This window comes from Dipodomys ordii, unplaced genomic scaffold (genome assembly GCF_000151885.1).
Source record: "Dipodomys ordii isolate 6190 unplaced genomic scaffold, Dord_2.0 Scaffold45, whole genome shotgun sequence".
Lineage (NCBI taxonomy): Eukaryota > Metazoa > Chordata > Mammalia > Rodentia > Heteromyidae > Dipodomys > Dipodomys ordii.
The window spans coordinates 10,583,718-10,603,786 of record NW_012267261.1 but is presented as its reverse complement, the minus strand read 5'-3'; the positions used below and the strand labels follow the sequence as shown (position 1 = coordinate 10,603,786).

Sequence of the window (20,069 nt, the reverse complement as noted above, 5' to 3'; positions counted from 1 at the left end):
AGCTACTACCCTTTGCCGAAGTCAAAATTGAGAATTACTGGTAAAAATAATCAAAGTAGGGCTGAGAACATGGCTTAGTGGTAGAGTGCTTGCCTAGCATGCATGAAACCCTGGGTTTGATTCCTCAGTACCACATAAACAGAAAAAACCAGAAGTGGTGTTGTGGCTCCTGTGGCAGAGTGCTAGCCTTGAGCAAAAGAAGCTCAGGGTCAGTGCCCAGGCCCTGAGTTCAAGTTCCAGGACTGGTAAAAAAAAAATCAAAGTAAAACTCATAGAGGTAAAAACAACATATAATGTTTTTAATAACTGAAAACATAAGAGACAGAAACTTGACAAAATTGAGAGTAAGAAAGTTAGTTTGTCTAAAACCACCATAGCCGGGCGCTGGTGGCTCACGCCTGTAATCCTAGCTACTCAGGAGGCTGAGATCTGAGGATCTCAGTTCAAAGCCAGCCCGGGAAGGAGAGACCGTGAGACTCCTATCTCCAAAAAACCACCAGAAAACCGGAAGTGGCGCTGTAGCTCAAGTGGTAGAGCGCTCGCCTTGAGCTGAAGAGCTGAGGGACAGCGCCCAGGCCCAGAGTTCAAGCCCCACGACCGACCAAAAAAAACATAAATAAATAAAACCACCATAACAGTAGAAGTTCACTGGCAAAATTTGATCAGGATGAAAACAGGGTAATACCTCTTTTAGGTATAACATACCAAACTTCTACCAAAATAATGTGATTGAGAACTGATTTTAATAAAAATAATTTAAAGCCAGGAGTTGGTGGCTCACACTTGTAATCCTAGCTACTCAAGAGGCTGAGATCTGAGGTTCATGGCTAGAGGCCAATCCCAGCATGAAAGTCCATGAGACTCTTAATTAACTACCAGAAAACTGGAAGTAGAGCTGTGGCTTAAAGTGGTAGAGTGCTAGCCTTGAACAAAAGAGCTCAGGGATATGACAAAGTAAACAGGACTCAAGAAACAAAGGACCTCTACTTAATGTTGTATCATTTCTAGATGACTCCATGTTTTTGATCTCATATATGGTCTATACATGATACATGTGCACATCTGAGGAGGAGGCACAGAACCAGAGGGAAACAGTGGACAGATATAACAGAGGGGCCCATCAGCTGCACTGGACACTGATGAAAATGAACTCAGGAGCAGCTCAAGAGCAGCAATAGGAGGGAGAGAATGCCAGAGAAAGAGGGAACAGCTTACATTTAGCAAAAGGAAAGAAGTGTACATATCACCTGAATTGGAAGAAATAGCTGTAGTATCTAACTTTGTAGAGTCCATAAGCTTTATAGACCATGATCCAGACAATGTGGCTCATGAAGGTTAAAATGTGTTTGTGACTTTAAATAAGTATTACTATCCCACAATACTGTGATATTTGTGAAATATATGTAATCAATTAATCTCAATAAAATTTTTTTTTAAAAGAGCTCAGGGACAGTGCCTAGGCCTGAGTTGAAGTCTCACAACTGACATTAAAAAAAAAAGTAGGGGCTGGGAAAGTGGCTCAGTGGTAGAGCGCTTGCCTTGCATGCCTGAGGCCCTGGGTTCGATTCCTCAGCACCACATAAGCAAAAAGAAAAAAGCCGGAAGTGGTGCTGTGGCTCAAGTGGTAGAGCGCTAGCCTTGGGCCCAGGCCCAGAGTTCAGGCCCCACAACTGGACCCCCCCCCAAAAAAAAAGTAAATACAAAGATTTTTAAGCTGGGTGCTGGTGGCTCAAGACTGTAATTGTAGCTACTCAGGAGGCCAAGGTCTAAGGATTGAGGCTGGAAGGTAGAAAAGCTCAAGAGACTCTACCTCCAATTAACCAACAAAATAGCAAAAAAGCCAAGCAAAAATATAAGAATGAATTCAAGCCCTAATCCTGGCATGTGCACACACATTAAACCAGAGATAAAATCCTTTTTTCCTGGTGAAATCTACGGACTGGATTTCTCTGTAACTTCTGTCCCATGCAATTTTATTTTTAGAAACTTAAGAACCAGGGGGCTGGGAAGTTGGCTCAGTGGTAGAGTGCTTGCCTCGCATGCATGAGGCCCTGGGTTTGGTTCCTCAGCACCAAATAAGCAGAAAAAGCTGGAAGTGGCGCTGTGGCTCAATTGGTAGAGTGCTAGAGTTCAAACCCCAGGACTGACCCCCCGCCCCCAAAAAAAGAAACTTAAGAACCAATACTTAGGTTGGATACCAGTGGCTTAGGCGAGTAACTCTAGCTACTCAGGAGGCTAAGATATGAGGGTCATGGTTTGAAACCACCCCAGGCAGGAAAGCCTATGAGACTTATTTCCAATCAACCACAATAAGGAAAGAAAAAAAAGAGAGGAAGAAAGGAAGGCAGGAAGGAAGGAAATAAGGAAGGAAAGAAAATGAAGAAAAAAAGAGAAAGAAGCCAGAAGTAGAGAGCTATGGCTCAAGTGGTAAAGCACTAGCTTTGAGGGGGAAAAAGTTAACAGACAGAACATATTCAGGGCCTGAGTACTAGCACATACACATTAAAAAAAAAAAAAAGCAAAGCAGTACTTAGGCAACAACAGGCAAATGTGATAGATAATTCCAACAGTTTTCACTGCATAGACTTTTTCTTTTTTACCTGGCCCATTTGATGAGGTAAGGCAGATGGTTTAATAGACTGAATGTATAAAAGGAGTAACGGATAATTTCTGTGATTGTCCAGGCAGTAACAAATAGAATGACACTATCTTCACTCTGCACCTGGAGGAAAAGGAAACAAGACACAAAAACAAACATATGAATGTTAGGAAAAAGGCACTCAGTATATAGCACCTACAGGATGGCCAGCAGGGCCCAGCAATTAGTCTCTATCCTCAGTGGCCATGACATAGCCTATAAAGGACTTGCCATTTATAGTCCCAGGTAATTTTTTTTTTTTTGGTCCAGTCATGTGGCCTGAACTCTGGGCCTCAGCTCTTCAGCTCAAGGCTAGCGCTCTACCACAGTATCCACTACTGCCTTTTTCTGCTTATGCGGTACTGAGGAATCAAACCCAGGATCTCACACATGCAAGGCAAGCACTCTACCACTGAGCCACCTTCTCAGCCCTAATCCTAGGTATTTTGTGAGAAGAGTTCTGTGGTACTAGGTAATAAGGACTTGGTATACTGATGAGTGGGAGCTGAAAGGAAGAAAATGGGTTGAGTCCTAGTCTCCAGAAAAAAAGCAGTGAGTTTCTGTGGGTTCCTTTGCTACCCTGACATGGAGAAAGTGAACTGATGCTAGTCAAAACAAGTTAGGAGGGGAGGCTGGGAAGGGAAAACTGATACAAAGTTTGGGATCCACTGCAAAGAATTTGAATGTAGTTTATGTGACTATTAGGAACTTGCAGATATTTCAAAGAAGGGGAATAATTCTAGCACAAATGAATATGAGGCTCATTCTGTAAATAGAATGAGCTAAAGGGAGGGAAGAGCTAGAGACCATCTACCAGGCAGGCCCATTTATGCTGGCTCACTGCTGACTTATTTCCCAAGGCCAGGTCTGGCTTCACTCCTTCATGAGTACAGAAGCTTCCATGCTGATCACAGGGGGCAGCTAGAACTATTAGAGCTTTGGCACTGCTAACCTCCTCTGGAGCTATTTTTATGCTGAAAATACAACACACACACACACACACACAAACTCAATTAACTTAAAAAAATGTCCTTCAGGTGATGTATAAGAGATATTCTTCTGCATAGGAATTTATGGCTTGGTATGAACTTCTAATACCTTGCCATCCCCCCCAGCTGGTTTATAAGAATCTTTTTTTTTCCTCAAAAAAAAGAATCAGAGTAAGAAATGCACAATTCACTTTGGTTTCTACTCATCTTAAGAAATCCACAAGTTGTATGTGTGTAAAACATACCACTTGGCAAAACAAAGAAACTGCCACTACCCCTCTCAACCTTCACTAACAGCATTGCAGCTTGACTTTTGCTTCTTTCTGTCTCAAGGCTAACAGTTTTTAGCACTTACATTCTTTTTCATAAAGTGTACATGGAGTGATCCACCTACACAGCAAAGTAATAGTCATTTACATAGCTATTAACTAAATTGCTCTGACAAAGAATTTCATAAATGCATAGTTACTATTCTCTAAAAAGAATAAGAATTTTATACTGTCAAGAGCAAGAGTACTTTTTGTTTTCCTTGTGCTTTTCTACTAACCAAAGTGAAAGCTAAATACCTAAAATGCTTTCATGCTGAGATTTTTCAGTCTCTCCACAAATCTTTGCTTAAAACCTATCTAGGTGAAGTTCAGGGTCCTTTCATTAGTTTTTCATGAGCGTGGTAGTCCTCCTTACCTGAAGGTGATACACAAAGGCAGAAGCCTAGTTTAAAGACATCTGGGGCTAGAATAGGAAGGTTCTCCAGTGTCTTGTTCTGTAAATCATCCTGAAAGCAGGGAGTGTGTTTTATTTATCTTTTGTTTTCTAAATGTACTTTGGTGCTTTTCACAATAGGACCTCAATCAATATGTGTGAAGAAAAGGAATGCAACCTAATCAGATCACTGTAAGACTTAGTTCCTTCTTTTTGATGCCTGATATTAGTTTGTGTGTACTCTTAGTAGTTTTCACACACACAGGCAACCAATGAACAAGCCTCCAAACCATTTACTTTGGCCCCATCTACCAGTTGGTTTAAGGCTTCTGACACAGTCTTCACAGTTGAATGCTGGGAACTGATAGCTTTCATACCACTCTGCTCCCAGAGTGCATCTGTGAGGGCCTGGATGCAAGTCTTTAACAATGCTGAGGATTACAGGAATAGTCATCTTGTGCAAAGATTACTGCAGATCAATAGGAAATATACCATGGTTTTCAAAAAGAGATTTGGATAAAGTCAGACGTTAGAGTTGGTGTAGTAGCACACAGCTGGAATTCCAGCACTTGGGGTGAAGGTAGGATTGAGAATTCAAAGCCAACCTGTACAGGCCAACCTGAAAGATCCTGAGACATCCTGTCTCCATTAGAAAAAAAATTAAGTTGGCTGGACACTGGTGATTTCTATCTGTACGATAAGCTACTCAGAAGGCTGAGATTCAGAGGATCACAGTCTGACTCCAGTACAGGCAGGAAAGTCCAGAAGACTGTCTCCAAAATATCAACCAAAGGCAGGGCTGGAGGCTTGTTAACTCAAGTGGTGGAATGCCAGCCAAGCAAGTGAGCTGAGCAAGTGTAGGGGCCTTGGATTTGCATATAATTATACAGTATAAGACAAAACAGGGCAAAATGCACTGAGTTAAAACCAGTGAGACCCATGAGACATATCTGTATGTGTTTATAGAAGCATAACAGTCAAAAGGTGGAAGCAACCAAGTGTCCATCAATGAATGAATGTATAAACAAAATATAGCACATATATACATACATATATATACATATACATATATATACACACACACACACATATATATATATATATATATATGCACAATGGAGTATTAGTATCTTGCCAGTCCTGGGGCTTGAACTCAGGGCCTGGGCATTGTCCCTGAGCTTCTTTTGCTCAAGGCTAGCACTCCAGCAGCAATACTTCCAGCTTTTTTTCTGTTTATGTGGTACTGAGGAATTGAACCCAGGGCTTCATGCATAACAGGCAAGCACTCTACCACTGAGCCACATTCCCAGCCCCTGGAGTATTATTGTTAACTTTAAAAAGGAACTTTTACACGCGGTATAAAGTGGATGATCTGTAAAGATATTCTGCGCAGTGAAATATACCACTTGCAAAAGGAAAAATACTCTTGATTCCTCTCACACGTAGTCAAATTCAGAGACAAAAAGTAGAGACAGCAGGTTGCCAGGAGCTGGGATAATAGGGAATACATTTTTAATCAGTATGCAGCTTCAGTTTGAGAAGATGAAGAGAGCTCTAGAGATGGAGGGCAATGATGGGAATGAGCACAATGATAAACATTATAGTCTGTGTCTTTTATCACAAGTTAAAAAAAAGACAAAATGGGGCTGGGAAGGTGGCTCAGTGGTAGAGCACTTGCCTTGCATGCCTGAGGCACTGGGTTCAATTCCTCAGCATCACATAAGCAAAAAGAAAAAAGCCGGAAGTGGCGCTGTGGCTCAAGTGGTAGAGCGCTAGCCTTGAGCTGAAGAGCTGAGGGACAGTGCCCAGGCCCAGAGTTCAGGCCCCACAACCGGGGCCTGATTAAACAGAGACAAAAGAACTCTGGTATAGACTGGGAAAACCTTAGCTAGTGAACCCCATAGATGGGAGCTACAAGCTTGATAGGAGCCAACAGGGCATGAGGTGGTTATCCAACAAATGGCCAGTATTCAGCCACTTCAATACTATAGTCTCTGCCAGCACATGGATGTGAAACAAGTGGGTAAAATCAGCAGTTTGAGAGGATTACTTGAGCCTGGGCAACACAGTAAGACCCTCTCCCAGAAAAAAGAAGCAAACAGGAGATAAGAGAATAAAAGATTTACTGAGCCAGCTGCTGGTGGTTCACACCTGTAATCCTAGCTATTCAGGAGGCTGAGATCCTGGGCAGGAAAGTCTGTGACATTCTTACCTCTTGAGATTCTTATTTTCAATTAACCACCAAAAAGCCAGAAGTGGAGCTGTGGCTCAAGTGGTAGAGCATTAATTAGCCTTGCATAAAAAAAAGCTCAGGGACAACACAAAGGCCTTGAGTTCAAGCCTCACTATTGGCACTAAGAAAAAAAAAGATGTACTAAACAAACAAATGTGTGGGTGGGATGGGAATATTTCTCTTGGCTTTTGTTTTTGGGTCCGGTCGTGGGCCTGAACTCTGGGCCTGGGCGCTGTCCCTCAGCTCTTCAGCTCAAAGTTAGCACTCTACCACTTGAGCCACAGCGCCACTTGCGGCTTTTTTCTTTCTGCTTATGTGGTGCTGAGGAATCGAACCCAAGGCCTCATGCATGCAAGGCAAGCGCTGTACCACTGAGCCACCTTCCCAGCCTCTCTTGGTTTTTCTTTTCTTTTTTTTGTCAGTCGTGGGGCTCGAACTCTGGCTGAGCGCTGTCCCTCAGCAGTTCAGTTCAAGGCAAGCACTCTACCACTTAAGCTACACTGCCACTTCCGTTTTTTTGGTGTTTTATTGGAGAGAAGAGTTTCACGGACTTTCCTGCCCAGTCTGGCTTTGAACCATGATCCTCAGATCTCAGCCTCCAGAGTAGCTAGGATTACAGGTGTGAGCCACCGGCACCCAGCTTCTCTTGGTATTTCTTTTTCTTGATGGTAAAGTCTTCAAAGGCCCACATCCCATCATTTGCCCTCCCCAGACTTGGTATAAGTCTGGGTAGAATCAATGCCCCTTAAGTTGGAGAGTTTATTTATTTATTTATTTTTGAAAGCAAGATTTGGGAATATTTTCTAATAAATGGAGGGGGCCCTTCATATATTTAAAGAGTCACTAAGAGAAAATCAACTGAGCTTTACAGAATAAAAAGGCTAGTTTATTTTAGGAGTTTTTGGAGGGGCAAAAGACACAAAGTTTAACTCAGCTGTTTTGAATGAAAAACTATAAACATACAACTTTGTTAGCTATCAAGACTAAAAGACAAAAAATTAAGTGAAGTAAGCCAGACTCAAAGAAACACAGGTCCTTTGGTTTCCCTTATTTGCAATAACTAGTATATGTCTACGAAAAGCAGAAGAGGTCAAAAGCTATGTACTAAGTGACTTTTTTTTTTTTATACTGGGGGCTTGACTTCAGGGCCCTGTACTCTAAGCTTTTTTTTTTGTTCACAGTTGGTGCTGTACCATTAGAGCCATACTCTGGTTCTGGCTTTTTGCTGATTTGAGATAAGAGTCTTAAAGGTTTGTCTGCCAAGGCTAGCTCAAAATTATAAGCCTTGGAACTCAGCCCCCTGAGTAGCTAGGTTTACAGGTATGAGCATGGGTGCTGGGCCTTGAGTAGCTAAGATTATAGGTGCGAACTATGGGTGCCCAGCTTGAAAATATTCTAAAATTATTAAGGTGATGGCTGAACTTAAAAATTTACTGAACACTTAGGGGAATTTTTAAAAAAAAAACTGCAGCACTGACATTTAGGAAAAGAAAGAAAAGGGAAGTCTGGGAATATGGCTCAGTGGTAGAGTGCTTGCCTAGCAGGCATGAAGCCCTGGGTTCAAATCCTTAGTACTACATACTGAGAAAAGGCTGGAAGTGGCGCTGTGGCTCAAGTGGTAGAGTGCTAGCCTGAGGCAAGTCCCAGGACTGGCAAAAAAAGAAAAAAAAAAAAAGAGAAGGAGATGATGGAGATTTATCAAGGTTTATGAAGGAGAAGAGAGAGACTAAAAGGTCAGTTCAGGATGGGGTACCAAAAATGTCTTAGAGCTGTTTTCAGAGCCTCATGTTCACAAGGAGCACGGCCCTGCTTGGAAAGGTCTCCCTCCCAGGCACAGTGTGCTTGGTGCTAACTTTTCACTACAAATGCTGTTCCCACTCCCTGCTCTGAAGAGGAAGAGGAGGCCTGGTGTGGGTGGCTTGTGTGGTTTAGCTAAGGGAGTTTACATAGAAATCCAAGCTGGAGAAACAAATGGGCACAAGAGAAAAACCCTTACACACGAATAGCATCATATGCTTGACTTTAAAAGGCACAGGGAGTATCAGCACATGAAAAGCTGTCACTTTGGTTACAATCAAAGGAAAACAGATGGTGCACGTAAGAAAGCGGCCATTGTAAAAACCTTATTCTTCTTGGCACTTTGGAACTCACCGTTTACCTCCACGGTAAAGAGAGCTTCCTTGTCTAAGTTTTATGGTAAGCACACAGACTTGGCAACTGATCTTAACCTGCCTTTTTCCTCCTCTCCCGTTCATTATCTCCTTTCCTCACTTTTCCCCCTCAAAATTAATATTATGGTAAGACGAAAGGGGAAGAGAGGAGAGGGAATGAGGGGGAAAGGGAGAAGAGGGTGAAAAATAGAGGTGGTTATGGCAGAAACTGTGATGGGAGTACTAGAGTGTTTTTTGAAAAAGTTCTTAAAAAAATGTCTGCTCAGGCTGTCCTAACAAAACATTCTAGACAATGGGTAGCCATTCTCTCAGTGGCGGCATGGTTGTTCTGGTGAAGACTCTATTCATGACTTGCAGATAGCTTCCTCTGGATGTATCCTACATGGGGGTGTTTTTAGAGGAGCTAGTGAACTCACAGGTATCCCCATAACAAGACCTCATCTAAGTGGCACTACTCACCCAAAGGCCCTATCTCCAAATACCACAAAGTTACTTTGGAACTTGGGAGTTTCAATGCACATTTGGTGAGTATGTGAGGAATGGCATCATAGACCATATGCTGGCAACCTCTTTCAGTAAAGAGATGCAGATAGTAACAGGTTGTACATTACATTAGGACTGTGTCACATGTTTTATCGTTTGATTTGTGTGTGTGTGTGTGTGTGTGTGTGTAAGTCCTGGGGCTTGAACTCAGGGCCTGGGCACTCTTTCTGAGCTTTTGTGCTCAAGGCTAGTACCCTACCACTTTGAGCCACAGTGCCAATTCTAGCTTTTTGGTAAATAAATGGAGATAAGAATATCAAGGATTTAATTGCCAAGGTTGGCTTTGAATTGTGATCCTCAGATCTCAACTTCCTGAGCAGCTAGAATTACAGATAAGCCACTGGCTCCTGGTGGTGTTTAACACCCATAAAAAATGTAAAAACAGACTTGATGTTAGTGGCTTACAACTAATCCTAGCTACTCAGAAGGTTGAGATCTGAGGATCATAGTTCCAAGCCAGCCAGGCAGGAAAAGTCTGCAAAATTATTTCCAATAAACCACCAAAAACCCAGAAATGGAACTGTGGCTCTAGTGGCAAAGCACTAACCTTGAGCAGAAAGCTCAGGGACAGCACCCAGCTCTGATTGAGTTCAAGCCTGCACCCATACCCATATACATATACACACATACAAGTAAAAACAATTACAAACTGTAGGCTTTATTTGATTCTGTACTAGATTAATTTACTCTCTCAACTTTGTTTTTTCTATGTCCTCTCTTCATAGAACAATATTTTTGTCCAGCCCTCAAGAGACTGTGAGAGGGACCTGGGAGCTGAAATAGAAGAACTGCTCTCTGAATGGCTGGGGATGCATTTTGGGAAATGTGTCAAATGATTTACACTAACAAGTGACCCAGCCAACAACATGGTGTCAAGTGGCAGCACAATGGGTCTGTTTATGCCATTATCACCATGAGCTTCTCAGCCATGTGTTGTGCTACAATACCATAGATCACTTGGCAATAGAAATTTTTCAGTTCCATTTTAATCTGAGACACTGTTGTACAGCTCATTGTTGATGGAAACAGTTAAATGAGTGGCTGTATCTAAACTCAAAGGACACCTTGGAAAAAAGGACTCTTTGCAAGAATATATATAGGCAGATTTTCCATCCATTTTAAAATCTCAAATGTTTCTTTGGCCCCATGCTGGTGGCTCATGCCTGTAATTCTAGCAAGCTGAGATCACGGTATTGCAGTTCGAAGCTAGCCTGGGCAGTAACGTCCACAAGACTCTTTATCTCCAATTCAGCACCAAAAAGCAGTGAGTAGAGCTATATGGTTCAAGTGCTAGAGTACTAGCCTTGAGTAGAAAAGCTCATAGACAGTGTCTAGGTTCTGAGTTTAAGCCCCAGAACGGGGAGACAAAAAGAATTTGTTGCGTATGTGTGATCAAGTACATCCACCATGCTGTGCAATCATCATCAATACCCATTTTTATTAGTGTGTGTGTGTGTGTGTGAGTGCTAGGGATTAAACCCACACTCTTGTTAGTAAGGACTTTTATCACTGAACTACACCTACAATCCTTCCCAGGATTATTTTATTACCTCACACACAAATTTTATACCCATTAAGACCCTACTCTGTGCCTCCCAGTCCCTGGTAACCACTGTTCTACTTTGTCTCCAAGAATTTGTTTATTCTGGTACCTTACTAAGTGGAATCATTCAGTATTTGCCTTTCTGTGCTAGGCATGGTTAGCATAATGCTTTCAAATTTCTGTTTTGTCCTTTGCCCTTCAAACTGGCTCTGACCTGCCTAGGGGGACCGGCTAAGATGCCTATTCTCCATCCCCTGCCCCGCCCCCTCCTCTGGCTGTGCTCTCAAATAGCTGATCTGGGGGTATACTTTGCTTGGTGCCCCACCCCACACTCATATAAACAGCTTCCCTAGGATTAGGGGACTAGAACATGGAGGAGTCACACGATGGCAACCTGCTTTCTTTCCCCCCTCATCATTCTTTCCAACATTCAACTATTAGAAAGTGAATAGCTACAAGTGTCCACATTATCCCAGTCAGTCACAGGCTGAGACCTGAATTGGAAGGTACCACTCAGCAACTCAACAGACACCCTCTGCAAGGTGAGGCAGAGCAATCTTGGGGAAGGACCAGTTCTGGGGAGGCAGATAAAGTTCTTTAAGAAAGCTTTATATAATTGTAACCCCTCTCTACTAAAAAACAAAACAAAAAAGCCCCTTACATTAAAAAAAAGTTTTATAATACTGGTTGTTGGTTGCTCATATCTGTGATCCTAGCTATCCAGAAAGCTGAGACCTGTAAGATTGTGGTTAGAAGCTAACCCTGGCAGAAAAGTCTGTGAGACTCTCTCTCCAATCAACCAGCAAAATGCCAGACTTGAGGTGTAGCTCAGGTAGAATACCAACTATGAACAAAAAGCACCGTGAGAGAGTAAGCCCTGCAACTGGCACAAAATAAAACAAACTTTACAAGCAGAGCCATGTTCAGTGCCCAGTGAAGAGCCAGGTGACTTTTCCAATGAAGTCTCATCTGTGTTACCTTATTACTTTAATTACATGATTACAACAGCCTAGACCGTAAGTATCCCAAAACAGGACCGCAAACTGCCTCTGAAGAAGGGCTAGCTTAGTTAAAACAAAACCAAATTCTTAATAAATGCTTTAGATCAGGATAATAATGATGATTAAGATAATGATAGTTCCCATTAGCAGGGCTAATTATTCCCTAAGTAGGATAAAAGTAATTATGTAGAAATTTCACCAGCTACTGTGAAACTATTTTAATAAGTATAAAAACATATTCCTTTCTATGTGAGAAGTCAATTATATTTGTTATAATCTCAGGACATAGAAAAGATTTCAAAATAGTTAAAACAAACTTGTCAATACAAAGTTTTGTAAAGATCAGTCACATTGTAGCTAATATATAGTAAACATTTACTGAGCACTTAGTGCCAGGCACTCTTCTAATCAGTTTGTATGTTTAACTCTCAGCACCTTCCAAACCACTCCATGAGGGTTATCAACCAGACCTGGAAGACTGCAACAGACTGGAGTGACTTCTGGATGAGGGTGAGGCAAGACCAGTGGTCCAAGTGTGCTGTTTCCCTCTGCCTCATCAGCCTTGTTAACTGCCAGCAGTTTGCTTCTGACTTGTACTGCACTTGTACTTTGAGGGTGGCAAGTGTTTCCCTTTTCAGGTACCCTACCTCTTAGGCCAATGAAAGCAGGACAGACATCCAAGCCTGTGTGGAGCAACATGGGGAGGAGGGGCAAGGCCTTGTGGATGCCTGGTTGGGCATCCCAATTAAGCCTTTCTGAACAAAAATGTTACTTGGCTATCTATTTAAAAGAAGTTTTATCTTTCCTAAGAGAGATACAAGTCAAGTGCACTGGTGGCTCATGCCTATAATCCTAGTGACTCAGGGGACTGAGATCAGAAGATCACAATTCAAAGCCAACCTGGGCAGGAAAGTTTCTGCGACTCATCTCTAATTAACCACCAGAAAACCGCAAGGACACTGTGGTTCAAAATGGTAAAATGCTAGCCTTGAGCATAAAAGTGCAGGGGCAGTACCCAAGACCCAAGTTCAAGCCCCACGACCGACAAAAAAAAAAAAAGGAAAGAAAAGAAAAGAAAGATACAGAAATGCTATGAATACTGACATGGTGGTTAACAGATGTCTGAGCTGGGTGCCAGTGGCTGACACCTGTAATACGAGCTATTCAGGAGGCTGAGATCTGAGGACCATGGTTTGAAGCCAGCCTGGACAGGAAAAGTCTGTGAGTCTATTATCTCCTAATCAACTGCCAAAAAGCTGGAAGTGGAACTGTAGTTCAAGTGGTAGAGTGCCTGATTTGAGCGAAAAGCTAAGGAACAGCAGCTAGGCATTGACTTCAAGTCAATTGGCAGGTGTGAACACACACACATACAAGGTATTTGGTTAACTATTAATCATTCTTTACAGGACAATCTGATATATAAAGTACTCCTTATGATTTAATATTTATTGAACCATGACAGGTAAGCAAACCAGAAAACACTCGCCCCTTTTTTCAAGAAAATGTAGGCTATGTTACTTTATTTTTATTTATTTATTTATTTTGTTGGTTGTGGGGCTTGAACTCTGGGCTTGGGTGCTGAACCTGAGCTCTTCAGCTCAAGGCGAGTGCTCTACCACTTGAGCCACATCACCACTCCTGGTTTTCTGGTGGTTAATTGTCTCACGGACTGCCTGGGCTGGCTTTGAACTGCAATCCTCAGATCTCAGCCTCCTGAGTAGCTAGGATTACAGGCATGAGCCACCAGCACCTGGTGGTTATATTACTTTAAATAATTAATATTTTTTAATCCTATATAGTAGATAGAAAACTATGCAACAATAATAGATTTTAAAAAACTTGTTTAAGCTGAAAGAAAATTGGTTAAAAGCTATTACCATAACATAATGACAACTAAGAACTATTTGTTTGAGACAGGGTCTTCTTATATAGCCCAGGCTGGCGTCACCACACCCTAGTAAGACTTTTTTTTTTTTAATGTAAATGACTTTGGCCCATCAAAACAGCTAAGGAAATCAACTCTTCTGAACATATAATAAGAAACATGTAAGCAAGCAGTCAACGAGCAGTGTGTGTTGAGTCTACATTTTACACAGCCAGATGTGCAGCTCTGAATGCTCAGAGGTTCTCATTTGCCCAACTTTAGTGCTGTTTACCCTGTTCTGGGGAAAACTAAAGGAGAGGTGGTAGGAAGCCCATGTAGGTTAGCTGGTCATTCTGTCTGGCCCCTTATCCAATCAAATGCAATCTGGAATGAAACAGACCTTGGTACTTTCTGCCTAGCGGTCCCAGAACAAGTTACTTACCTTATCTGAATCAGCTGGAAGTATTTACCTTTGCACAGTTGTTGCAGGATTGGAATAAGTACATCAGTACTTACAACATGCTTAATCAATTAGCAGTTATTATTATTATTCCAGAAAAGGAAAAGTTCATTTACTATTTACTGAGTTCCAATTTTCTATGCTAGTCACTGTTAGGATTCAACAATCTTTGGCTTCATTATCAACAATAAGGTATTTGTTGTTTTCATTACTTCAACATTGCTAAGATATGCCATTACTTCCCCTCCTTAATGACTACTACATGTCTGTTAACTTTCCCAGCTTTTTTCCTTAGTCCTCCTTGAGTCTCTCACCTCCCCTAACAGAGGATCTGAGCAACATCATTGCCAATCATGTAACTAAAATGTCAACCCCCCCTTACAAAATTGGCAAGTATCTATTGTGAAATCACATGGTTCTTTTCATTCTGTGACAGTGTGGTAACTATAAAAATTACAAAGGCAATAAATATCATCTCCTGGAGTAAAAATAACGAACAGTGACCAATGGTCCCCATCCAAAGATGCTGTTTGGGTTTGTAAGATGCTTTAAAAATATTTGAACCAGTTCTTAAAAAAAAATCTGGATTTCTGTCTTTCTCTAAAAAAACCTAGACTGCCTAACAGCAGTGAGTCTGGCAGGCTACCACTGGTGGAGGCCCACTGACTGCTCTTGCGAGGCTCACACCTCCAGTGTCCAAGTGTTTCTTTAGCTTCTGCTATACATGGTAAAGTGCTGCTACACAGATGCAATGCAACGTGCCTGAAAACACTGCAAAATGCTATTTAAGTCATTTAAAAAGTTATTTAAAAGTCTGATTAATGTTTACACATACTTTTCTTTGAAGTAATGAACTCAACAGAAGATCCCTTCAACCTGACCCAGCAAAAAAGCATTACTAAGGAAAAGGGCGAAAGAGATGCACAACTACCTTCCAGTTGTGTGTTACTCTGCAATAAGCTGAAGCAAAGGGCAGAAATTTGTCCTGTTAAAACACAAACATTTATGGCAGCAATCTGAAGAAAACCAAAGTTAAAACCCTGTCATGTGTCAATCTAACAAATTAGTTTTTCTCCTCACTTCAGGCAAAACATGCCCCGAGCATGCACACACGCATATCCACATGTGTACCAAGTCACGTCGTACAAATTCCCGAAGTGCACCAAGGCTTTACTCCAGACTTGAAAGGATCCTCTCTCTGGAAAATTCAGACAACTTAGTAATATACCTAATTATTTTTTATGATATATCACAGTTTACAACGAGAGCTTCTGACATGGCTAAGTAAAAAATGATTACTGAACCTATTTCCCACAAGACATGAATATATAGTTTATATATATTGTATAAGAGCAGGGAGGTAGTAACTTCTTTGGGTTCTCCTGTGGTCCTTACAATTTCCAGTGATGCCAGTTGCTTGACTGCATCCACCGTGAAGGGCAATTCTCGGGAAGTGGAAGGTACCAGCATTCTCATTAAGGGTGTGTATTTTATTTTCTGGTGGTACTGGGGTTCAAATTCTACCACTTAAGCCATGCCTCTTGCTTTTTTGGCTTTATTTTTTCAGATAAAGTCTCACATTTTTGTCCCGGGCTGGCTTTGTACCAAGATTCTCCTCTCTATGCATCCGGAATAGCTGCAATTATAGTGTAGGCATGTACAACCATGTTGAGATAGATCTTGCTAACATTTTTGCTTGGGTTGACCTGGAACCATAATCCTGCCCAACATCTCTACCTCTTGAGCAGCTAGGATTACAGGAACGAGACGTCATGACTGGCCAACTATGTATATTTTTAAATTGTCTGGTACTGCATATTCATGCTTCAGAATAAATTTATTTTGAAAAAGTTACAGAATATGAAGGACTGCTTTAGTAAAGAAGCAGGTCAAAAGAAGTAGTTCCTTCTTCCACAAATTAAAAATTTTTAAGTTAATATTAACCAACACTTGAAAAAATGCCACTCAACCTTATCCAAAAAGAAATGTACTCATTACCTGACTTATATAACTGTAACCCCTCTGTACATCACCTTTATAATAATAAAAAAGAAAATTAAAAATAATTTTATAAATGCCACTCAATGTACTAGGAGGCAAATCTACTTCAAGGCAGTTTAGAGGTAAGAACTCTTAACTTAGCTTTGCTAACATATTCTAGCAATGCTCACGATGCATGCCAATCACCTCATTTTTTACAGTAGAAAACAAGACTCTTGAACTCATCAAGATAATAACACTGACTATATGTTATGGCACTGCTCAACTAAAATCAGAGAAAGGCAGCATGTGACATGGTTCTCAAAGGTGAACCAGGGGCATGCCATCACAGCAAACCCAGTTTTGAAAGGTGAGGCCTGTTAGGTCCTAAGACTCACCATTAGGAATAGTAACTTGTCCTTCTGTACAGATGAGGAGAGTAGCACCAGTGTCACCCCATACTTACCATCAGGATCTATCTACGAACAATTTCTTGATTTAAGAAGCACAGCATAGTTGGGTGCTGGTGACTCACGCCCGTAAGCCTAGGCACTAAGGAGGCCGAGATCTGAGGATTACTGTTCGAAGCTAACTGAGGCAGGAAAGTATGCAAGACTCTTATCTCCAATTAACCACCAGAAAACCAGAAGTGGCACCATGGCTCAAAGTGTTAGAATGATCACCTTGAGTAAAAGAGCTCAAGGACAGTGCCCTGAGTTAAGTTCCATGACAGACAAAACAAACAAAATTATCCACTCACATATACACATTAGAAAGAACATACATGAAAAACTTCTTGGCTGATAGCCAACTTCTAGCTAATAGCAAGAGCTATGTTATCCTAAATGTAACTTCTATTCATATATGGCTATTTAAAACTAAATTAAAGCCGGGCGCCGGTGGCTCACACCTGTAATCCTAGCTACTGAGGATGCTAAGATCTTAGGATCACGGTTCAAAGCCAGCCCGGGCAGAAAAGTCTGTGAGACTACCTCCAATAAACCACTAAAAAACCAGAAGTGGTGCTGTGGCTCAAGCGGTAGAGCACTAGCCTTGAGCTGAAGAGTGCAGGAATAGCACCCAAACCCAGAGTTCAAGCCCCACCCACCAGCATTTTAAGAGTTCACTGTGTTCACACAGAGCTAGCAGCTACTGTACTAAACAATACTGTTACACAGACCATTTGCATCATGACAGTGTCCTATTGGACAGTGCTAGGGTACAGAACACTTACAAAAGAAATTCAGAAGAATATTGTAACATATTTCAGTGTGTGTGTGTGTGTGTGTGTACTGGCACTAGGACATGAACTTACTACATAACAGTTCATAGCTGCTCCCTACCACTTGAACCAGACCTCCAGCCTAGCTTTTTATTATTTTAAAAATGGAATCTCGCACAGTTTTCTACATGGGGTGGCTTTGAACTGATATCTTCCAATTCTCAGCCTGTTGAGTTTTGGGATTTATAGGTGTGAGCCTTTTGCACCTGGTAGTAACCAACATCTTTCTACACAGGCATAGAATTAAAAAGTGTTTCATTTAAAAATCATGGATATGGGGCTGGTAAGGTGACTCAGTGGTGGAGTACTAGCCTTGCATTCATGAGGCCCTGGGTTCGATTCCTTAGAACCACAAAAGCAGAAAAAGCCAGAAGTGGTGCTGTAGCTCAAGTGGTAGAGTGCTAATCTTGAGCTCAATAGCTGAGGGACAGCGCACAGGCCCAGAGTTCAGATACCACAACTGACAAAAAAGAAAGGAAGGAAGGAAGGAAGGAAAAAGCTGGTTTGAACTCACTGATGAGTCTCCACTGATAATACAACTTGTAGGTACAGTTTTATGACACAGAACTTTGTTTCTGCGGGGCTGGGAAGGTGGCTCAGTGGTAGAGCGCTTGCCTTGCATGCATGAGGCCCTGGGTTCGATTCCTCAGCACCACATAAGCAGAAAAAGCCAGTAGTGGAGCTGTGCCTCAAGTGGTGAGCGCTAGCCTTGAGCTGAAGAGCTGAGGGACAGCACCCAGGCCCAGGGTTCAGGCCCCATGGCCGACAAAAAAAAAAAAAAAAAAAAAAACAACAAACTTTGTTTCTGCAAATTATTTCTGAATCCAAACTGAAACAATTAATTAAAACTGAAACCACCCAGCTTCTAGCTTGCAAATCTCATGAGTTAAATACATTCATGAGATTTACATGAAAACCATCATTTTAAGCCTAAGATGACAACTTTTTTCTTCTATCACTCTTCTTCCTTCATTCTTGTTCCTTTTCTGACAGTTTCCTAATGGCAAAAAATCAGGCATCTTTGTTAGTTCTAGGACTGTTAGAACTAGTCCTGAACAGGCTGCCCACTATTAAAAGTAACCATATATATACAGAATACATATATATGTAAGATATTCATCACATGTGATTTACGTATACAATAGTATTGACATGCCTTATGATTGAGGATGTGTTTCAACAATTAGCTTCTTTGTCAAAAATTTCATTATCAAAATAGGAGCAATTCAGAGACTGCATGGATGGATATAGAACATGAATTAAATGGGTAGAGGTTTCCTTTCCCTGGAAGGAAAAGAAGCTGATCACTCCTGAAGCCTGAAGGGACTAGGTAACCTCCAGGACAGTCTGGAATGGGTATGCCAAAGCAAGACCAGCTCTGGGTCCAGGAACCTAATGGTGGGACACTTTTCCTGTGGAGCTGGTAGAGGGCCTGACATACCAGGCCCTCCCCAAGAGAGATTTCTCAAGATGAAGACAACTGTACAGCCTCCCAGGAAATGTACAGGGGTAGCTGCCCCTTCTCAAGCAGAAATTGACAACTAGAAATGGTATATGTCAGCCTTTAGTCCTTGGGGTGAGAGCAAAAGAAAATGCCCTGAGACACTTTCAAGTGTTTGGCTGGGGGCAAAAGTCCATGGTGAGGATGTTAAGAATCATCTAACCAATTTTGTGACTTTGCTGAGTTGAAAAACCATTCAACTATAAACTGACAAAAAAGACTCTGCTCTGTATGAAAGGCTGATAATGTTGGGTTCCATCAGTTAAACACATAATCAGGTTAATCAATATATGAAGGCACCAATTTTGAACAATTAAGGTTCGAGTGGAGATTTCTGAGAGCTAAAAAAGAAATAAGACAGTGGGAGAGAAAGACAACGTGGGATGACAGAAGCAAAACTACATCCAACGTAATGGATCTAAATATCTTTTAGTGGTTTGAAATTTCTATACACAGTAAAAGAAAATACTGGAAATGGATAAACTGAAAAACACTGAAAGAAAACTAGCCATTCTTTCTTTGCATAAATCACCCATACTATTGATTGTGCAAAAGGAGCCATCTGACAATGAGATGAGTACCACCATCCTTATGTGCCCATGGTTAACAGATGAGGAAGTGGCACCAGTGTAACCACTCACCTGCCCAAGAGTTGTCTAAAGTTTCAGTGTCAGCTTAATAATCGACTATTGAAATATTTCTATCTTTAAGAGTAGAGCTAATTTTAAAAGTAAAGGTGATGTAAATCCACCTACAGAACTATTCAAAATAGAAAGTAAGGGAATAGATGGAAGTGGATGGGAGAATTTTAGACATTGTGCTTTCAAGGAGATCAGAGGATACTGAGTGCAACTCAATGGGTTTTGTTAATTGGGATGGGATGTCACAGTGGTAAATGGGTGCGGGGCCACAAAAACGCTATAGCTATGGTCCAGGCACAGGAGAGTAATTCATTTTCAGATGTGGCATCTCCCCTCCTCACTGAGGACAGAGGTATAAACTGCTCTTCCTGCCTTACCTTTCCATGCTGTGCTCATGGCACAGGTCCATTAGGGTAAGGAGCATATGCAGTCAGTAGGAGTGAGAGAGGCAACCTCAGAAGGTGGGAAAGAATTTGAGCACACTGTGGAGACCAACTTTAAGACATTAAGTAGAGGATTTA

General features: G+C 41.5%; 1 protein-coding gene across 1 annotated transcript in view; it reads right to left on the bottom strand.

Moving 5' to 3' along the window:
• Positions 1-20,069, bottom strand: part of Hacd2 (3-hydroxyacyl-CoA dehydratase 2) — a 77,971-nt gene that overhangs the window by 9,804 nt on the left and 48,098 nt on the right. The window contains exon 5 of the mRNA XM_013019459.1: positions 2,601-2,722. Within this exon, the coding sequence (XP_012874913.1) occupies positions 2,601-2,722 (122 nt within the window). The remainder of the gene's footprint in view (positions 1-2,600; positions 2,723-20,069) is intronic.